General features: G+C 42.8%; 1 protein-coding gene across 1 annotated transcript in view; it reads right to left on the bottom strand.

Annotated features, from left to right (window-relative positions):
- Window positions 1-19,022, bottom strand: part of ELOVL6 (ELOVL fatty acid elongase 6) — a 78,150-nt gene that overhangs the window by 26,656 nt on the left and 32,472 nt on the right. Inside the window, exon 2 of the mRNA XM_050337651.1 lies at window positions 1,519-1,650. Within this exon, the coding sequence (XP_050193608.1) occupies window positions 1,519-1,650 (132 nt within the window). The remainder of the gene's footprint in view (window positions 1-1,518; window positions 1,651-19,022) is intronic.

The following is a 19,022-nucleotide window of genomic DNA, read 5'->3' as shown; positions in this document are numbered from 1 at the left end:
GAATGTGCATTTTGGGATCCTGCTGGCTACAAACCACTTCACAAACTGATCCCCTAAATGAAATGCTATCTAGGAACCAATTCAACAGCTGCTGAAATTCAGCCATTACTGGAACAAAGGACGACAATTGCTTACAGGACCTTAACGCAACATGATGTTAAACGCAGCCAGAAGTACAGCATCTGCAACCAGATGAAAATTACAAATTTTCACAGTGTTAGAACTTGCTCTCAAACTTATCTATATTGCTAAATATTTTTTCTGCTCTGAGATATTTTTAAGGTGTTGAGGAACAACTAAAACCAAGCAAAAATGAAGCTCTTCTATTAGCATGTCCTAGCTGTTAGAAATAAAATTTATTTTCCCCTGTCAGAGTTTTGGGAAGTCTCAAGGTGATATAATTGTGGAGACAAAAAGGAAAAGCCATGAAAAAAGCCAAACTTCTCCATTCCTGCTTTATTTCACTCTGTAAAACCTCTCAGCTCAAACTATTCCCATCCTGTGAAAAATCACGCACCATTCAAAGCTGCTCAGTAAGCAAACCTGTTTTATGTACTTGTGAATTAATACATTCAGTAATTATTACACTGAAATTAGAAAAAGACACAGGTATCAGTGTTTGATAATGGTTTGTAAATGGTTTCTATGCTGAGTGAGCTATAACTTACAGTCCCAATAGGCACTGAAATGGAGGATAATCCTTGGGTCATTTGTGTAATGTTACTAGTAAATTGTACCAAAAGTTCACTTGTTTGCACGGGTTATTTTTATAAGCCTTTTTTTGTTCATTCATTTATCTTCAAACTCATTAAAAATTAGCATATTAAGCAGCTAAAATGGAATTCAAGTTCAAAAACCATCAAGACTTCAAAAACCATCAAGAATCTGAACCTGACATTGCCCATACACAGTGATATGGTATCACAGCCAGAGTGGGTGACACATAGCCAGAGAGATGTACACCACTAAAAAATAGCCTTTCCCTGTGGAGCCACCTTTTTGCTGCACTCACAAGCAATTTGTGATGGAATAACCAGAAGCTAGATTCTGATTTCAATTACAGTGGTCTAATTTACCTGTCATCAAAGCAGTGACTTCAGGTTTACTGTAATGGAGATCAGAGTCTTGACTAAATATTCCGTATATATACGCATAAAAATGTAATACCACTAGTGAGAACAAGACTAACATCTTAATGTGTGTATTTCCACTTGTAGCTTGCATGGTAAATTTATTGCAACGATAAGCGTTTTTTCTTATATACTCCTTTATTTTCACCTTTGTTCTTCCAGGGTTATTGATTTCTCTCCTCTTCAAACGCTGTATGATCTGGCAAGTCAAGGGGTAACCATTTCAATGGTGAGGAGTGGAACAGGATACAACCCTGAACAGCAGAGCTAAAGAAATGCCATTTCTGGGTGAGCCTGTTGTCACACCAGCAGTGCTGCTGTACGTGAGGAACCCCAAAGCCCCTTCGTGGAGTGATGTCAAAGGCAGTTGGTGTGAAGAAGTGCCTACCTGAAGACGGCGAGGCTGAGAGACCAGAGCACTAGCGGTTTCCTCAGTTCAAATTTTGCTCGTTTGTTCATCAGGTGCCGACCACCAAATATAAAGGCAGCATACAGAGCTGAAAACAGGAACGACTTCTTCCTGCAAAACAAAACCAAAAAACACCTGTCAAGGGTTGAATTAGTTTAGGTACACAGCAGAATCACATCACTGCTAAGGACTTATGCATTTCCTTGAAAGGAAACTCTTTTGAAGACATTCCTGCATTCCCAGCTGAGCTTATCATGTCTGTATGAATCTACATGCCTACACATAGAGTCAGGGCCAGGTGCAGGCATAGGTGACCCTGGGGAAGTTCTGAAAAACAACACCCAAATTTGGCTTCCATTCTTCCCCAGTTTCAAATGACTGAACTTCTGTGAGGAATGGAATAGATATTGCAGAGCCCAGACACACTTCTGCAAGTCCCACATGGCTGATACTTGAATCACCTGATCACATTTTGTGCATCATTTATCTTTTTCATATAAATTTTTGTTTCCTGCAGGATCCTTGCTACCTGGCAATTTAGTTACACATTGTTCCCTCCAAGAAGACCCTTAAAGATCATGAGCACTGCAACACAACATGATGAGCCTCGTGAAAAGCAGAGAACCAGCAAGGAGAGGTCAATAGTCCCATTAAGCAGCAGTGACCATGCTGGGTAGCATTGCCCTGCAGCAAAAAGCCCTGCCTGTGTGTGCCAGTTCAGGAAATCCAGTGCACTTGCTGAAAGGTCAGGCAGGGTTTTGTTAAGGAACTGCAGTGATACTATTCAAATTGCAAGTTTTATTATTAAAACTGCCTGATAGTAGTCCAGCTCAGCAATAATCACCAAACATTTGAACTCTGCTGTTATAACTCATTGTAAATCAACCATGAGAGGTCAAAAATAGATTCAGCCTGGGATTCCTTCCCACACAGCACAGTATTACACTGACTAAGACTTAATTTATGTACAGCATTAATGGTAGCCTAACTGGATGGGCATCTATTCAAGCACAGAATTTTCTCCACAAAATCTATAATTACATTCACAAATATCGATGGACTATGATTTTGCACCAGGAGGTTCTGGTTCTTTCTGGGCCCCCAAAAAAGAATGACAAACACTCTCAAGAAAGGTATCACAACCAGATTCTGAAAACCACAGAGCCCTTATTCATCTCATAATACAGAAAAAAAAAGCATTCATTTTCACTTCTCTGGGCTTGAATTACACAGTCAGGGAAGGGGCAGAATCACCACATTTGATCATATGATTGGAGTTTAGCTTGTCTAGACATCAGTAAGTATTTGTTAACTAGTCTGCTGGTATCAAACCGCCTAGCTGTTTAGATAATATTTATGGGTTATAAGATAGAAGCAGGCTGTCGGTGTAAGGATGGACTGCATTCTCATCTCCTCTCTGCAACCTTTTCAGCAGCAGTGTGCAGAGCAGCCCATTGTCAACCTGGGCATGGGCGAGGGAAGGCAAAGAGAGTCTGATGGGCTGTACCCGCAGTCTGCAGTCCTGTCCTGGCTGCCCCTGGGCATCAGGAGAGATGTCTGCTCTGCATGCTTCTGCCCCTTAAATCCCCCAAAAGTCTGAGCTTACAGTGCTCAGTGCAGACAGACAGCAGTGCACATGACCAGGTATGGAGATACGCATACACACGTACAGCCACTTGAGCCAGGTCACAAGCAGAGGCCACACAGGAGGGACCCTGCAGCCCCACGCCATGAGGGAGGTGCAAACCCCCCACCTCACAACACTGCAGTGGGAGTCCCTAATGCCAGAGGCATGATCCATGCATGGAGCTCCAAAGCAACCAAGAGCAGTGAAGGATGACAGCTCGAGTAGTGCATGATGACATTCCCACCAGTGCAGGATGACATTTCGAGTAATATAATGGCCAGTCTTCGTGAGCGAAGATCCGGGGAAGGTCTTTCCACCTTCCAGCCTGCGCATTGGATTTTTTAGGTGAGACACAGTGTGCGCGGAACTGAGCCCACCCTTTAATCCTAAGGTTCATCTGCCGGGGCCAAGCGAGCTTGGACGGTGGCAGCGAGGTCCTTAGGACGTAGGTGGGTTGCCTTTAAGGGCTAACGAGCCCCACCTGCCCGGGAGTGGCCCTTTCGAGTAGAGCAGGGGAAAAGACTGCAATACAGTGCTGCCATGCAACTGCCAACAGGGAAACAGGCTGCACAAGCTGGCATGGGAGGACATCAGGATTTGAGAGCAGTAGCTAGAGATAACTTTGCAGGAAGGCAGGCAAGAAGCTATTAATTTCTGGATCATATACAGCCAAGACTTCAAAGTAATGGTTTGATTTCAGTTCCAGTTCAAGAAAAAAAGACCAGTTTGATTGAGTTTGTAGCTCAGGTCTGTGTTCCGTTTGACTTCCTTCTTCCTGAGCCAGATAATCTATATATTTACAGCAGGTAACATTTCATTTTGCTTCTTATTACTGAAACTATTTTTTGTGAGTTCAGTCAGTTTGATGAAGTCAGTAGTTACATTACACTAATTAGAACAGATAAATTTTAGATCACTTTTAACAGTTTTGTTTAGCATTATTTACAATGATGGTAAATTGTATTCCCCCAGTATACAGATTTGTATCAGCAGTGGCAGACGAGAAGATTTGACTGCATGCATGACCTGAACACAGAGAGCAGCTTCAGAGTAAGAAGTTTTAGACAAGGAGGGACACAGTAGTATTATCTCCATCATTCTGTTTTGACACCTGCTGATAACTTTTGTTAACTTTTTGAATTCAAAGGACTTTGAATTTTCCCCTCTTTGCAGCATAACAGTGATTGAAAGAATTAGGTAGCCAGGTGATAGAGTTACAAAGGGGTTACAGAGGTATGTACTCTCAAGATATCTGATTAACTGCATTAGACTGGTATTAACTAGTTTCCTACCAGAGTTTTTCTGACTGATTTTCCCAAAGGTTCGTGACTATAGTCTGGTTCCTGGGCTGGTGACACAAAGCAATGGCAATCTGACAGCACTGAATTATATCTGGTAAGATTTTAGCCAAAGGAGAGTAATATCAAACAAGCATTTTGAAAGACAGAGGTTTGGAGTTGTTCTGGAGCACTGTAAATTTTCATTTCTATTATTTGAAGAGAAACTAAATAGAGCAGAACAATGACAAAAAAATTAACCTTGAGACTAAAAGAATAAAATTCCCCAAAGTAATTCAGTAGCAGACTTGCATCCAGTAACTTCAACGTTAGCACATTCATAGGTTTGTCTTCAATTCTATTCTGCAGGGTAACACAGTAGACATAAAAAGAGGGCTGCCAAATCCTCCACATTTTTCTGGCATTTCTGCTTCTCACAGTTGTCTCCCACCTTCCTACATTTTCAGACTTCAGGGACTAAGTACTATCTCTACCGAATACAATTCTGTGTTTCCCTAACGAAAGTTGCCAGCTCTTTCCCCCTTTATAGGTTTCTGGAGAACTTATAAAAGGCTCTACTTGGTCTGTGGGTTACTATTAGAAAGGGAGGCAAGAGCCTGGGGCTACAGGCTGAAGATGTGAGACAGATCTTCCAGGTCAGTAGCACAAAGGTGCCTGTATCATGAGGCAAAGGGACAGACAAGATGGGAGAAAGAAGAGGAAGGACAAATGTCAAGAATGGCAGCAAATGAGGGCAGCTGGTAGCCACGACATAGATGTGAAGCTGGGACAGCATGGAAGGGAAGGAGGCTTGAAGTCCTTTCTCTCCTGAAGCCCCTGGAAGGATGCTTCCTGCATCCATGGACACACCTATGGCAGAAGAATGGAGACAGGAAAGAAGAAAAGGAAAAGAAGTATAACTGAGAAGAGGAAGGCAGAAACTGGGGCTGATAAAGGAAGAGAGAGGAAACACAACCCACCAGGAACAAAGCTTATCCTCTTTTCCAGACAGGGAGACCCACCCGAGAAAGTCCAGTCAGGCACAAAGGAGTGACAGGGGGACATCAGCCACCCAAGCCTCAGGCAGGAAAACACAACACTGAGAATAATCCAAAGAGGGAAAAAAAAAGGCTCAGGAGTAAGAAATCCTGACTTCCCCAGAAGTATGTTATTTATAAAGCACTGAAAATACCAAAACTACCACAGTATCCTAAAATAAGAGGCTTGAGAGTGAGCCTCATGTACAGCAGTGTGAGACATCCCGGTGCCTCTGATGCAAAGCGAAATAGCCCTGAATACTGCAGTGCTGCTGAAGGAGGTGGTTTCAGCCCAGATGCACTGTTGCTATTTTCCCCCCTGAAAATAGCAGACTGAGTCATTATTGTAGAGTTCTCTGATGTTAATGAGTAAACTGAAACAGACATATGTATATGTTATAAAATTGAGTATTTCCATAGGATTTTTCCTTAATCATTAAGGAAAAGTCTTTATAGAAATGTCCAAAGGATAACCTTATCACAGATCTTTTAACTATATTCTATCATGTAATACAGGATTATCTCCATAAGAGATAATCTACATTTAGTAGAGGAGTAGTCAAATGAAGCAGTATTAGCCCCCCCTTTTTACATTCTATAGGATTTTTTAAACCTTTTTTTTTTTTTAAACACGAATTAATGCACATGCAAAGCTCATTTTTTTTTTTAATTCACTACAACTTCTCCATATGCTGTAAAGGGAGAACAACAGGTTAAAAAAAAAATCTTCTGCAATTGCCAAAGCAGAATGCTTCTGGCAAGTAATTAATTGTGCAATTTCAGGTTCCTGATGTTCTTCTTTTGGCCTTCTTCATCACCACTTTATTGATGTAAAAAAATAGGCTTACTGAAAAAAAAAGAAAAAAAGGAATGTTCGGTAGTATGAAATATAAGGGAATTTTCCTACCGGTTTCTCCCAGCTTTCAACAGAAAACAATAACAATCACGTGTTTATAATTGAAGATGCTAACTTGAGAGTCTATAACTAAAGTGGTTTAACCTGAACCCGTGTGAATCACACGGTATATCCATGTCCACAGATCACAGGCATGGCTGGCAGCCTTGCAAAGTTACTTTCTCTCTGCTGCTTATTTAAAAATAACAGATTCTGCATAAAAAAAAGGGTGTGAAAATGCTTCTCAGTCTCTCAGTGTTTCTACCTCAAGAAATGCTGTCAAAACAAACCTTTATCTCTCTCTACACTGATATAATTTTGACAGAACCAGCAAGAAGAGATCCAATGTGTGGATATGTCAGATCTGCATATGAAAATATAATCCATACTCCTGGCTTTGATTTGAGTTTCTGCAGCTATTTCCCATTGCCCATACCAGCCTTAATAATGGGAGAGAGAAGGACGCACAGAAGAGGATATACACATGCCAACACACTCTGCTTTATTCCTACAACCCAATATCCTTTGACATTTATATTTAGCGCAGCAATGACGACAGTCACACACACGTGTAGGTGACTCACTGATGATGGTCTTTGACGTAACAAGCTATCAGAGAGTAAACAGGCATGTATCTCATACCGATCACCTGATCCCTTGATTTCTAAAGGCTGACTCTCAAAAGACCATTTCAGCCTCCTCATGACAGGTACTGTTGGATGTGCAGGTCTGTGCTTCCCCCAGTGCCGGAGCATCTCTTCAGACACCCCTCTCCCTGCTGGGAGCAAGGGAAGAGGAGTCAGGGCCCTTGGAAGACATACCAGCCAGGGACTGTTATTTCCCCACATCTGCCTTCTCTCTAGAATCCTGTTCCCCTCACCCAAGTCATGTCATTACTGACCTACAGTACTTGTGTCATTGCCCGAACTCCTTAAGCCATAGAAAGGAAAGGAACACGGTGCTGGGAGGCTGCCAGAAGGACTGCTGTGGGAACTGTCCTAAGCTCGACTTGGCTGAAAAGGATGGAGGATGAGTAAGACCTGCGTGTGCACTCCTTGCTCCATGAGTGCTAACAGATGAGCCGAGGCACAGCCTAAACCCCAGGTCCCTTATTGCCCAGGTCCAAGCGAGAAGGATGAGAGCTGCAGGGACAGCGACCTCTGAAGAGTAGAGTAACTATTTTTTTGCTGTTTATCACCAGGTCATAGGCCGCTCTGGTCCAGTGGAGATGGCATCAGTTCCCCACCACTCACCTTGCTGCCCTCCCAGGGAAACAAGTGGCTGTGCCCACCCGAGCCTCTGCCCACACTGCACTGAATCAGACCCAGGAGCAGGGAAGCACTCTTGCGTTGGCAGGGCAGGAAACAGCCCTAAAATTACAGAGGAGAAACAAGGGCACAGCAGAGTGGAGGCATGGGAGAAGGTGGCTCATGTCCTGCACCTCCCTGATGGTTGACTTTGCTTTTGTCGAAATGTGTTTGTCAGTAGTTCGTAACACTCATGTTTGTACAATATACATGTTACAGAGTATTAGCCATATACTTAAAATGTGTGCAGCTAGGGACAAAAACAGCAGCAAATTTTTCTTGTTTTTTCTGTGAGTGGGAAAATGTAAGAGAAGCATAAGGGTGAGAAAACAAAGTTAAAATTTGGGAACTTTTTTAAAATTTTTTTTCAGATAGAAGAGGCAGACTTAGCTCTGAAGCATATAAAGTCCCTTGCTCTTTATAAGCCTTATATAGGCTTGATGGAACAAACCATAAACCCATAAAAACCTCATAAGCTGAGGTGAAAAACATCACAAGAGAAAAGAATCTCTCAAATAGAAAGCACTTCAGAAAAAAAACCAAAACCAAAGCAAAACAAGCTCCAGAACTCTGGGTTTTGAAACCAAGTTGCCAAAATTTTGTTATCACTGAAGGAAAATCAGCTTCATCTCTGGCTCTGCCCCACATTTCCTCCACTTTTAAATTATGCTTTGAATGGGGACACACCCAGTGTGGAGATAGCAGGTGATAGTGTGCTGGCAGTGACAACAGCCACCTCTTGAGTTTTCACCTTGCACAGACGGCAGTGGGTTGGATTGCTGGGATGAGCCCCACCATAACCTCCTACCTAGCTGGCACCCCAGGTGACACGGTTCAGCCTGAGCCAAAGCCTGCATCACCCTACCTTCAACACCCCCACTCATCCCCAGGGATGGGCCAGCATCTGACCTCGCTGTTACTGACACTGATCATTTGTAACAACCACGTTTGCACCACCCTCCCAAGATTTACACTGACAGAGCTAGTAGTTGAATCTAGCCCAAGAGGAGTCATAGGAGCCTACTGGGAAAATTATGACCATTCCTGTCCCTGTTAATAGCCTTTACAGCAGGTCAGTGTAGTCAGAGAAACTCTTTCTCTACTGGGAGCCTCGCCTAAATCCATTCATATCACTCGGACAACGTATCTACTTCTTAAGACAAAGGCTTGGGGTTATAACAGTGACAAAGTAGGATGTTCCAATGTCCCCTTGGACCCACCATGGGTTTTTCCAGGCTTTGCTGAGGCTTTCAGACAGTCAGTGAAGAGATGGCAGAAAGCAGAGAAGCTAATGTAGGTCATGGGCACTGGAGTTCTGATGAAAAGCTACAGTACTTTCACTTCTGATTTCATCAATGTAAATGTAAACCCCTGGTCTCCACTGTAAAAACCTGGAGCTAGTAAACACAACTGCAAGTGAACTTGGGGACTACTAACCTACATTTCTCCAAGTTGAAGTCATTCTGTTTGTTCCTACATCTCATCTGAAAGCAGTTAATGAAGATGCTAATGGAAGTATGTCATACAGACATAGCATGAAAATAACTAATCTCCAACTACCTTACTCCTTTGATCTACTTTATCTGATCAAATCAATCAATGATTACAATATTTAATAACTTTACACTTAAAGCAGTACATCAACATAAATCCTTCAGCTCCAGGAAGCTCCCTGAAGAAACTCATAAATGTTATTTATATAGACAAGTGCTGTGCTGCTTTTTTAAATGGCTTAGCAGATAGATATTTGTTTGTTTAACATGACACAACACAAAACAAGTAACAAATCAATAAGAATACTTTACTGAAGTTACCTTTGCACTTGCAGAAAGCCTATCCATCACAGTGGTATGCTCAGGTCTCTCTACTATTGCAAATGCAACTTCTAAACAGTCTTGGAAATAATGTCTGTTTGATCTCAAAAAATATTCAAGTAAAAAAAGGAGCAGTCATTCAAAATGAAAACATGGAAAATGCAGGGATTGCAACCAATGTGTTATTCTTCTATCTATCTGCCCTACAAGACATTCCAGCAGACATTGCTCCTTTCCAGCCTTCTGCAATACAGCCTCAGAAAATGATGTTGATACAACTGTCACTGGATTGCAAAACACAAACAAATAAAAACTGTTCTGATTTTCCTGAGAGCATTCACAGCCAAAACAGACATGCACGATTTTCCTGTGGAGCAGAGCACAATTTTAGAAACAGGGCAGCAAAAAGCACAAGTAAGCCCTTACAGCTAGGGTTTGGTGACCACCTGGAAAACATCACTCCATAACACTTTCACTGCTAGAAAACAATTAAATTATCCTGGAGGAAACCAAACTGAGGGAGTGCCTGAAAAGCATAATAATTTATAATATATACCTACCACCCTTCTCTTACCCATCCAAAGATCTAAAACTATATAGACAGATCAGAGCAAGCCAGGAATACAATCGGTGGCCTATTTGATTAAATGGGGATGCTGGTACCAGTGACATTGCAGTAATGGAGATGTGGAATAAAATGTCTTGCCTTCAAAAACCCTGTGAATGCTCAGGTGCCCTGTGGAAGAGAAGGGAGCAAATCGAATTTATAGAAAAGGACATTTGGGTAGAGAAGCAAATGAAAGAATATCTTCCAGCACCCCTTACTGAAGAAAAATCAGGTCATCTGGAGAACAACTGCTCTGATTGGTCCCACAGTACTTTTTGATGCATGATGTCAAGCACTGCTTGATGTATCTAATAAAATCTTCAAGGACGTCTGACCTCTATCTATTGCTGAGAGAGCAAGTGACAAAGAATGCTAAAGGAAATGCTGTGGTGAACCTGGACCTAACTCTTGACCGATAGGAAACCAGAAAAAAAATAGGGTAATCTTGTCATAGTATTTTCAACTACCTTTTTAAAACAAAGAGCTCTACCCAACAGCCATTTACCTTCTTAATCAACTGGGAATCAGGTCAGAACAGATACAAAGGTGTTTCAGTGGAGCTCTAAAATTGCTACAGGAAGCAGTTCAGAGTAGCTAGGAGGCAGGTTTATGTGTTGCTACCTTCTTTCAACATGATGCCTTGCCACTTGTCCAACAAGTCCACTGGCAGAGAAAGTAGCATTAGCTGACTAAGTAACCATCAACAAACAGCAATCATGAGCTAAACCTTACCAGTACTTTTGTAAAAATTTTTTGCTTTTCATTCCCAGTGGCAGCTTCAGTCCCCAGAATAATCTCCTAATAAATTTCCCAGTACTTTCAACATGTCACAATTCCTATGTCATTAACCATAACCTATAGCTTCGTCATTAAATCCAGAATTGTTTCACTTGAAATCAGTCAGACCCTTTCAATGGTAAAGGAAGAGGTAAACTGGCCTGAATCCAACTAAAATTCTTTGAGGAGTACATTAAACACAATGAGAAATACTGCAAGCAATAAACCAGTATAACTAATTTTCTGATCACTGTCAGAATTTTCAGGATCTGATGTAGACAAAATTTAAGAGGCAGGATGACATTCCTAAACCTGTAGTGGAAAAAAAATGAGAGAAAGGAACATAGCAAAAACTATACAATCACCAACACCCACTCCTCAGCTAAATATCATAGCCTGGTTGTTTTTTGGCTGTTCCTGCAGACATCCCACTTGCAGTCCTGAACCAGCCTGAAACAATCAGAATAAACCAGCAGGAGTGGCACAAAGCAGTACAAAGTACATGGTATTACTGTAGTTATCTCTATCCTGTCAGCAATACGTTTGTGACAGCTTTTCCTGCCTTTCCACATGTGCCTACAGCTTCATGCTTGGCACAGGTCCCTTTCTCTCTCTCTCGCGGTGGCAGGACCTGCCAGTCTCCCAGACTCAGGAGTTTGGGTCTTTTTGCTTCCAGCTCTGAAGGTTTGGCTGACTTCATTCTGCCCTCAGCACCCCCCCACCTAATCAGATGGGATACTAAACTGCTTAGCAGTATTTCACTTTCCATCGCAGTATAAGAAGACCAGGTTACTAAAGGATTAGCAAGTACAACATTAAGGTGTTATATATACAAGAGAGTTGCCTGTCCTAGTCTCTGCTAAATCTTGGCCACAGGGGACCTGTTAAAAGATAGGAGATGTCAAAAGTAAAGAAATCACAGACAAACAAGGTGATGAATCTTGACTATGGTGGAAGCGGCTGCATACATGACCTCATGAGAAGAAAAGAAGCATTACCAGGAGTGAGCAGGGATTGACATCCAGCTATTCTGGACACGTGGAGAAATGGAGCAAAGCAAGGCCGTAAATATGAACACATTTTTAAACAATTCACATATATCAACAGATAGAACTTAATGGCTATGATCATTAAGGGGCAAAAAGGAGAAAAATATTATCTTAAATGAATAATAAAGCCAGTTAGCATGTCAATGATACCGCTCCAGATTATTTTCAAACAGGAGGCGGCCTCTCATAAAGGCAGAGAAATCAAGTAACGTACCTGACCTCTGTTTGTTCCCAAAGGTCACACAACCAAAATGGCTGTTGTAAGATCAGCAGTAAATCTGCCTCTTGTATCTGCCCACTGTTTCTGCCATGTTATGATTAGATGACACATAAACATGTTTACATCAATATCTTGTTCAAGGATGCTCTATTCCCTTTGCAAAGGGAATACAAGAGTCCCTTGGCCCCTGTGCGCAGCATCTGGTAGGCAAGAGAGAGGGGAACAAAGTGACCTTTCCAAAGATACTGTTTTCTCAGACGATGCCCCAGGTGCTGCAGTGCTTTGCAACTCTCCCACCAAAGCCCTTGCCAGCAGCTAAACCAAAAGAATTGCTGAGGCACTGGGCACTCTCACTGCACCTGGTGGCTCCATCACACAGCTCACACATGACAAGACTGGGCACCTTTGGTGCCTTCTTGCTAAGCCCACATGATGCAAGTGCCTACCACGGTCTGCATGGGCGGGGCACTCCGGTTTCTGGGCATTAAGTACATAATAACAATAGCTTGCTTTTACGAGCCTCTCTCCTCGGGGAAGGTAAACGCTGTCTCTTTGAGGTTGGTAATGATTAATGCAATGGTGTATTTTCCTCCCAGTTAATCTAAGTGCCCAGATAAAAAGTTGTAATGTTGTGTATTCAACAAGTTCTTCCACTTCCATGATACTCTAGAACAAATGGCAGTTTACTGATGTTTACTGCTTTTAGTTTTGTTTCTTCTTTAGCTGTAGCCTGCTTTGAGATTCATGAGTGTAAGCACACTATAAATGCATATCAAAGACATCAAGAATTACTCTGCATCTGGACCAACATTTCACTCCAGCATGTTTTCCAAATGGCAGACAGTCTTGGAATTGAAAACATCAAGGGACAAGAGTTTACTTATGTTTTAGGGACCTACTCCAGTGATCCCCCCCGCTGTCCCATTGCAAGGGATTTTCTATTTTATTTGATTTCTCCAGCTCACTGGGATTCTGGCCCACTGAAAACAAAAATATTTAGAGACCTTGACCTGCACCAACTGACAAACACAGCCAACTGACAAACACAGCCCCTGTGTTTGCCTGCATCCTGGCTGCAGTATTGCTGTGTTGAGGTCAATTTGCCCCTGCACTGAGAGCCAGGGCAATGGTCTTGGTCATGACCTCTGCTTTGCTTCTTTGGGTCTCCGAGCTTCTATCTCTACTTGGTCAGCACAGTGCAGGGGTGCACTGGCTCACGTGGATGTCCAGTGCAGCCCTTCACTTTGGTCCTTCCCACTAGCCTGAATCACAGAGGTGATTCTGGAAGTGCAGAGAGATGAGTGGCAGAGAGAAATCTCTGAAGAAAAACATTCTAGTCCTCTGTCTTTTGCCAAGAAGGCACAACATCCATGTTCAGCAGTTTCAATCTCATTGGTACAACAGCCTTGGCCAAACAAAAACACATTTCAGTTTGTGATTCATTGCAAATTATTCAATTCAGCCTACAGTTTATGTTTTTGTCCCTTTACCTGTCTACCAGCCAAAAGAATCAACATTTCCCCATGTACATGTTTAGCAATCTCATGGGACACTGGTGACTTGTTCAAAGACGTATTAAACCTGCATGTTGTAGAAGTTTGTTCTTTTGGGGTACTGAATACTTATAAATACAGCTTTGCACTTCTCATCCAGATTTCTGAAAAACGCTGTTTCTGTGTTACAGCTGCCACTCCACCCATCCTGCCCCACCCCTGGCAGCTTTTACCCTGAATAAAACAAGGATATTAACATAGCTACAAACGAGATCGTGGACCTAACTGGACTTCAGTCACAACACTACCAGTCCTATTACTTAAAACGGCTTGCACTTCTTTCTTCTTCTGTCTATTTAAACATTGTGCTGATATACACGAACATTCCCTATAGCACTATAACACACTTTATTCATGTCTCAGATGTAGTTGCTTGCTTGGATGGCAGAAGAATAAATCCCACTTCTACTCCCCACTCACTCCTGTTAAATAATACCAGCACTACAGATAAAAAACAAATACTACTGACAATACTACTACTGGTAACATGCAAATGATACTCTTAAATAATAATTAAAGAAAATGGATTTACTCACAAAACAGGTGATAATGTGGCACCATTTAATTTCAATGTAACCCAACCACAGTGCTACATTTGCATTTACAGAAATACCATAAACTTGGAGTAAAACTATATTCAAATTATTTGGTGAAATTTGGTGCTCACAGACTTTCTGAGAAGGCTCATAAATTGGTTCTATTAGACCTCCTAAAACCTACTAATGACAGGATGTATCAATAAGCGAAAGTTTGGGAGCTCCTTGAGACCAAGAGAAAGCAGCTAATGATGGGCCTATGTGAATTCAGTAGCTGCAGTTATCCAAAAGAGCAAGGCAAAAATGTTCTCAAGCAGCTCCTTCTCTTCCTCACCACAGTATTCTGAAGCCTTTTAAACCATGCAGTTGTTTAACCTATAGGGGTGGCACACTGAAAAGCTGCCTGGCATACATCCTGCAGCCAAAATGAACATGTGAAGTTCCCAGTACTAAACTTAATCATCCTGCAGTCAATATAACCGAAAAGTGACAGAATACTGTCTTCATGTCCAGACATTGCTTATTCTTGTATGCTAATGCATTTTGGACAGCATGAGCAGTCCTGGAAAACTCTTGGCATCCGAGGCTCCATGAACCCACCATGACGAGGGCTCCTTCACACAAGAAAGGATCCTTCACTGTTTCGTTGGTTTCCCAGCAAACCTTGTGAACTTTCTAAATTGTTGTTTCCATGGTGTGCCTGGGGACAAAATAAAGGGCTCTGCTGTCCTTTCTGAAGCTGTCAGTACTGGACCAAAAAAAAAAGGAGGAAAAACGTGGCAACAAAAAACTGAAGTAAACTAAATTCAGATATAAATACAGAATGAAGGTAGGTCCTTATGTTTTCTTTCTTTCTTTCTCTCCTCAGTGCTAGACTTGCTTAACAAGACTCACCTTAGTGAATTTTCCTTTATAATTAACAAATGAAAAGGAAATATGCTTCCCTGCATTACAAAAACCCCAAACAACAAAAACCCCAAACCAAAATGCAGCTGCCTTTCACAATTCATTTTCATTTTTAATACTGGGAAAAGGCTTTGCTTTCTCTGCTGAAGTAGTCTTACTTTTCAGCCATCTTTAATTTGAGAGGGAGAAGTGTCTTAAATGATTCAGGATTTCTGCATTCATATTAAATGATAAACACTAACAAAATAACAATGAGAAACAGCCTCTTAGCACGCAGGCTGGGGCAAATTTATCACAACAAACACAGCGGGTGGCTGATATCACAAGGTCGGAAAGACTATCTTGATTCTCAGCCTGTGCTAACCATATATGCATTAATTTTTATTTTTTTAAGATCCTTTGATGCCTTACATGGGCTCACACAACTCTGCCCTATTGCATGCCTGTTAAAGGAACCTGGCAGGTTGAGTTTGCTCTCATGTAAGGGGGAAGGTGAGGAAGGTACATAATCGCTCCACTTTTCTTGGCACCAGAACAAACCCGCAGACGCCAGCCCTAAGTGTAGGCAGGAAGATGACTCCCAGTCATCAGGACATCCAAACTCTGTGATACTCTGCTTTCCAAGTGCAAAAACGTTTGCCTGCTTCAAAGATGGGGCTTGGCAAGTTTGGGGAAAAAAGTAATTAAAGACTCGGTGAGGGGCTGCATGACCCTTCAGGTCCCTTACAAAATAAAACTGGGCTTAGGCACTCCTGCCTGCAGCCCATCACTTCCTGGATGACTGTACTGAAAGCCATCCCTGAGAACACAGATCCCGGACAGGAAAAGTTCAGTGGTGCTTGGTACAGGAGGGTGAGACAGGTGAAGGTGGCAGACAAGTTTCACCTCTACCCTACAATAGAGAAGATGCAAACAGAAGCACATAAACCTGGCACCTTTAATTTGCAAAAGCTTCTCCCTTGCCTTCTGGCACTTGCAGTGCCAACACAAATACCCCCAGGCTGCGAGGCTGGGACGTGTTGAGCAAGATGTACACAGTGAAACTCTGACTGAGTCTCCTGCACAGCACCAAAGCAACGAAACAACAATATACAGCCCTCCTCTGAGCAGGCAACTTCCTACAAGCCACCTCCTGAGGAGAGCTGTAGAGTTATCAGCAAGGAAGGGAAATTCAGAGAAAGAATGAAGGAAAAGTAAGTCTGCAAGTATTAAGAGGCAGAGAGATCTGCCCTTGCAAAGCCATACAGTGAGAGTCAACCCAGCTGCTATATCCTATTTTGCATCACTTCTGCATCCTTGTAGCCCAGTGGCAAAGGATGGTCTCTGTCCCCAGGGCCCTGAAGCCCAGGGCTGTCTTTAAACCCCTCCGACTCAGTGACCAGGAGCTGTGAGGTGGCTTGGGAAATGTCTCATTAGTCTGGACCCTGAGATTGGCTGGAGTGGCTGTAGCTGTTCCATCAGTGGGATCAGCAGGGATCCCAACGTGGTCCCTGTCAAGGTATCCAGCCTTCCTCCAGCACAGTGCTCTGTAGACCCAGGGGTTTTGGCTGCACCGATAAAAGCTGGCAGCTCAACCCAAAACAAATAAATTAAAATTAAGATTCCTTTGGGGCTGACTCATAGCAGAAGTGTAGTGTTTTACTGGCCTGTGCTTCCCTTCCCCCATGCACTTGCCTCCCTTGCAGCAGAATGATGAAGGACTGCCGTTTACCAGGCTCCCACACCTCCCCAAGCCAAGCCCAGCTTTACTCAGCACACCACATCCCTGTAGCTACACAGTTTAAAGGACTCCAGTTCAGAAGGCAACTCAGCCAAAAGTTTAAACACCTCACTCAGAAAAGCTCACCAAACAGCACCCATGCACAGATTCCTCTTCCTTCTTTTCATCTGTTTTGCTGAAATACTTTGCTGCATCAGTGTGTTGATTTGGCTGACAATACTGTGTTCCTGGGAACTAAAAAGTAAACTATTTGCTAGCCCATTTCTAGTAAATATGTCACTTGTAATAAGAGCATGTTTTTTCCTGGCTTGCTTTGGATCAGTGGCATTATTCTGTAGTGGTATCACTACAGAATAAGAAGAGGATAAAGATTTCAGGGTTTGGCCCTACACTGTGTGTGCAGAAAGGAGACAGAAAGGGAGCCTGGCTCTTAGAGATAACAGTATTTATCTGAGCTGAAGTCTTGGTAACCAGAAGTTTTTACCAGCTGATGTTGACAAGCCTTTTGTAGTTTCAATCCCCTTTCCAAGAGACCTCCTGAAGGACAGCACTGCACTGCACTGATGGCACTTGGCAGCTCAGCTATTGTTGCAGCAGACGCCAAAAGGGTTGAAGGGGAATTAACTGAGTCACTCTCCCACTCCAGGTCAAGTCAGCCCAGGTCACAGCTGAAGTGACGTGGAAAGACCTGCACTAATCAACCTGTAACCGGGGACAAAGGGCTGCCAAGCTGGTGTTTGCTCCCAGTTGTAAATGTGCTTTTCCACGTAATTGTCTAGCCATGGCAATGCACGCATCAAGAAAAATCAGAATCATAGAATCTTTTAGGTCAGAAAAGACCTTTAAGACCATTGAGTTGGCTCAGCACTGCCAAGTTCACCACTAAACCATGTCTTTAAGTGCCACATCTGCATGTCTTTTAAAAGCCACCAAGGACAGTGACTCAATCGCTCCCCTGGGTAGCATGCTCCAGTGCCTGACAACCCTTTCTGTGAAGAAATTTGTCCTAATATCCCATAGAAATCTCCAGTGGCACAACTTGAGGCCATGTTGTCTTGTCCTATCAACTGTTACTTGGAAAGAATGTCACGAGGACGGAGCCAGACTCCTCTCGGTGGTGTCAAGCAATAGGATGAGACACAGTGGGCAGAAACTGGAACACAAGAAGTTCCATCTGAACATGAGGAAGAACTTCTTTACTATGAGGGTGACTGAACACTGGAACAGGTTAGCCAGAGAAGTTGTGGAGTCTCCTTCTCTGGAGATACTCAAAAGCCATCCAGACACAGCCCTCAGTAATGTGTGCTAGGGGACCCAGCACGGAGGTTGGAGTAGATGATTTCCCAGGGTCCCTTCCAATGCAATGCATTCTGTGATTCTGTGAAAAAAGACCACACCTTGCTACAGCCTTCTTTCACGTTAGCTGTAGAGAGTGAGAAGATCCACTCCTGAGCCTCTTTTTCTCTAGGCTGAACAACCTCATCTCCCTCAACCTTCCTCACAGGACTTGTGTCACCAACTTCACTACCCTTCTTTGGACACACTCTTAGGTTAGTGCAACTTACTGGGCAGTGAGGGCAGGGGACAACCCTTGCTGAGGGCATAAGCTGGCAGAAAGCATCCATTTCTACAGCTGAGAAATACAGCTCAGCAACTCCAAGCCAAACATAAATTCTCCAGGCAAGGCTGCTCTACTGCCTGTAAAATAAGAAACATAGTTGTATCCTGTCCTCTTTATTTGCACAGGCCCAGTGGGAAATAACAGAGTGAGGAGGCCAAACAGTGCCAAAATATGTGGTGAAGCTGCATAGAAGCAAAGAGAAACTGCACTTCTCTCTTACTGCCAGAGAAACAGTTAGGTGTCAGCTAGAGCTCTTAGGTATTAATGGAAAATTTCCTACATTTCAGAGCACCTTGGAGAGGTTGCATATTAATTGGTGGACTCTTGTTTTTGTAATTTTCCACCCCTAAGTCAAACAGCAAAACTCAACAGCTTTAACAATCTTACTTTATTTCTTATTCCCCCAAGGCCCTAATCCAATATTTTTTCTTGAGTAAGCAACCTTTCTTAAGGGACAGATCAGCTTCCAGTGATTTCTCCTTCTCTGCGACCTCTTTGCAGGCACAGGTGCGCTGAATGTCTGTTCCCTTTCCCTGG

This window comes from Myiozetetes cayanensis, unplaced genomic scaffold, assembly GCF_022539395.1.
Source record: "Myiozetetes cayanensis isolate MyiCay16 unplaced genomic scaffold, myiCay2020 scf7, whole genome shotgun sequence".
Lineage (NCBI taxonomy): Eukaryota > Metazoa > Chordata > Aves > Passeriformes > Tyrannidae > Myiozetetes > Myiozetetes cayanensis.
Note: the sequence above shows the minus strand (reverse complement) of the source record. Positions and strands in the feature narration are given on the sequence as shown.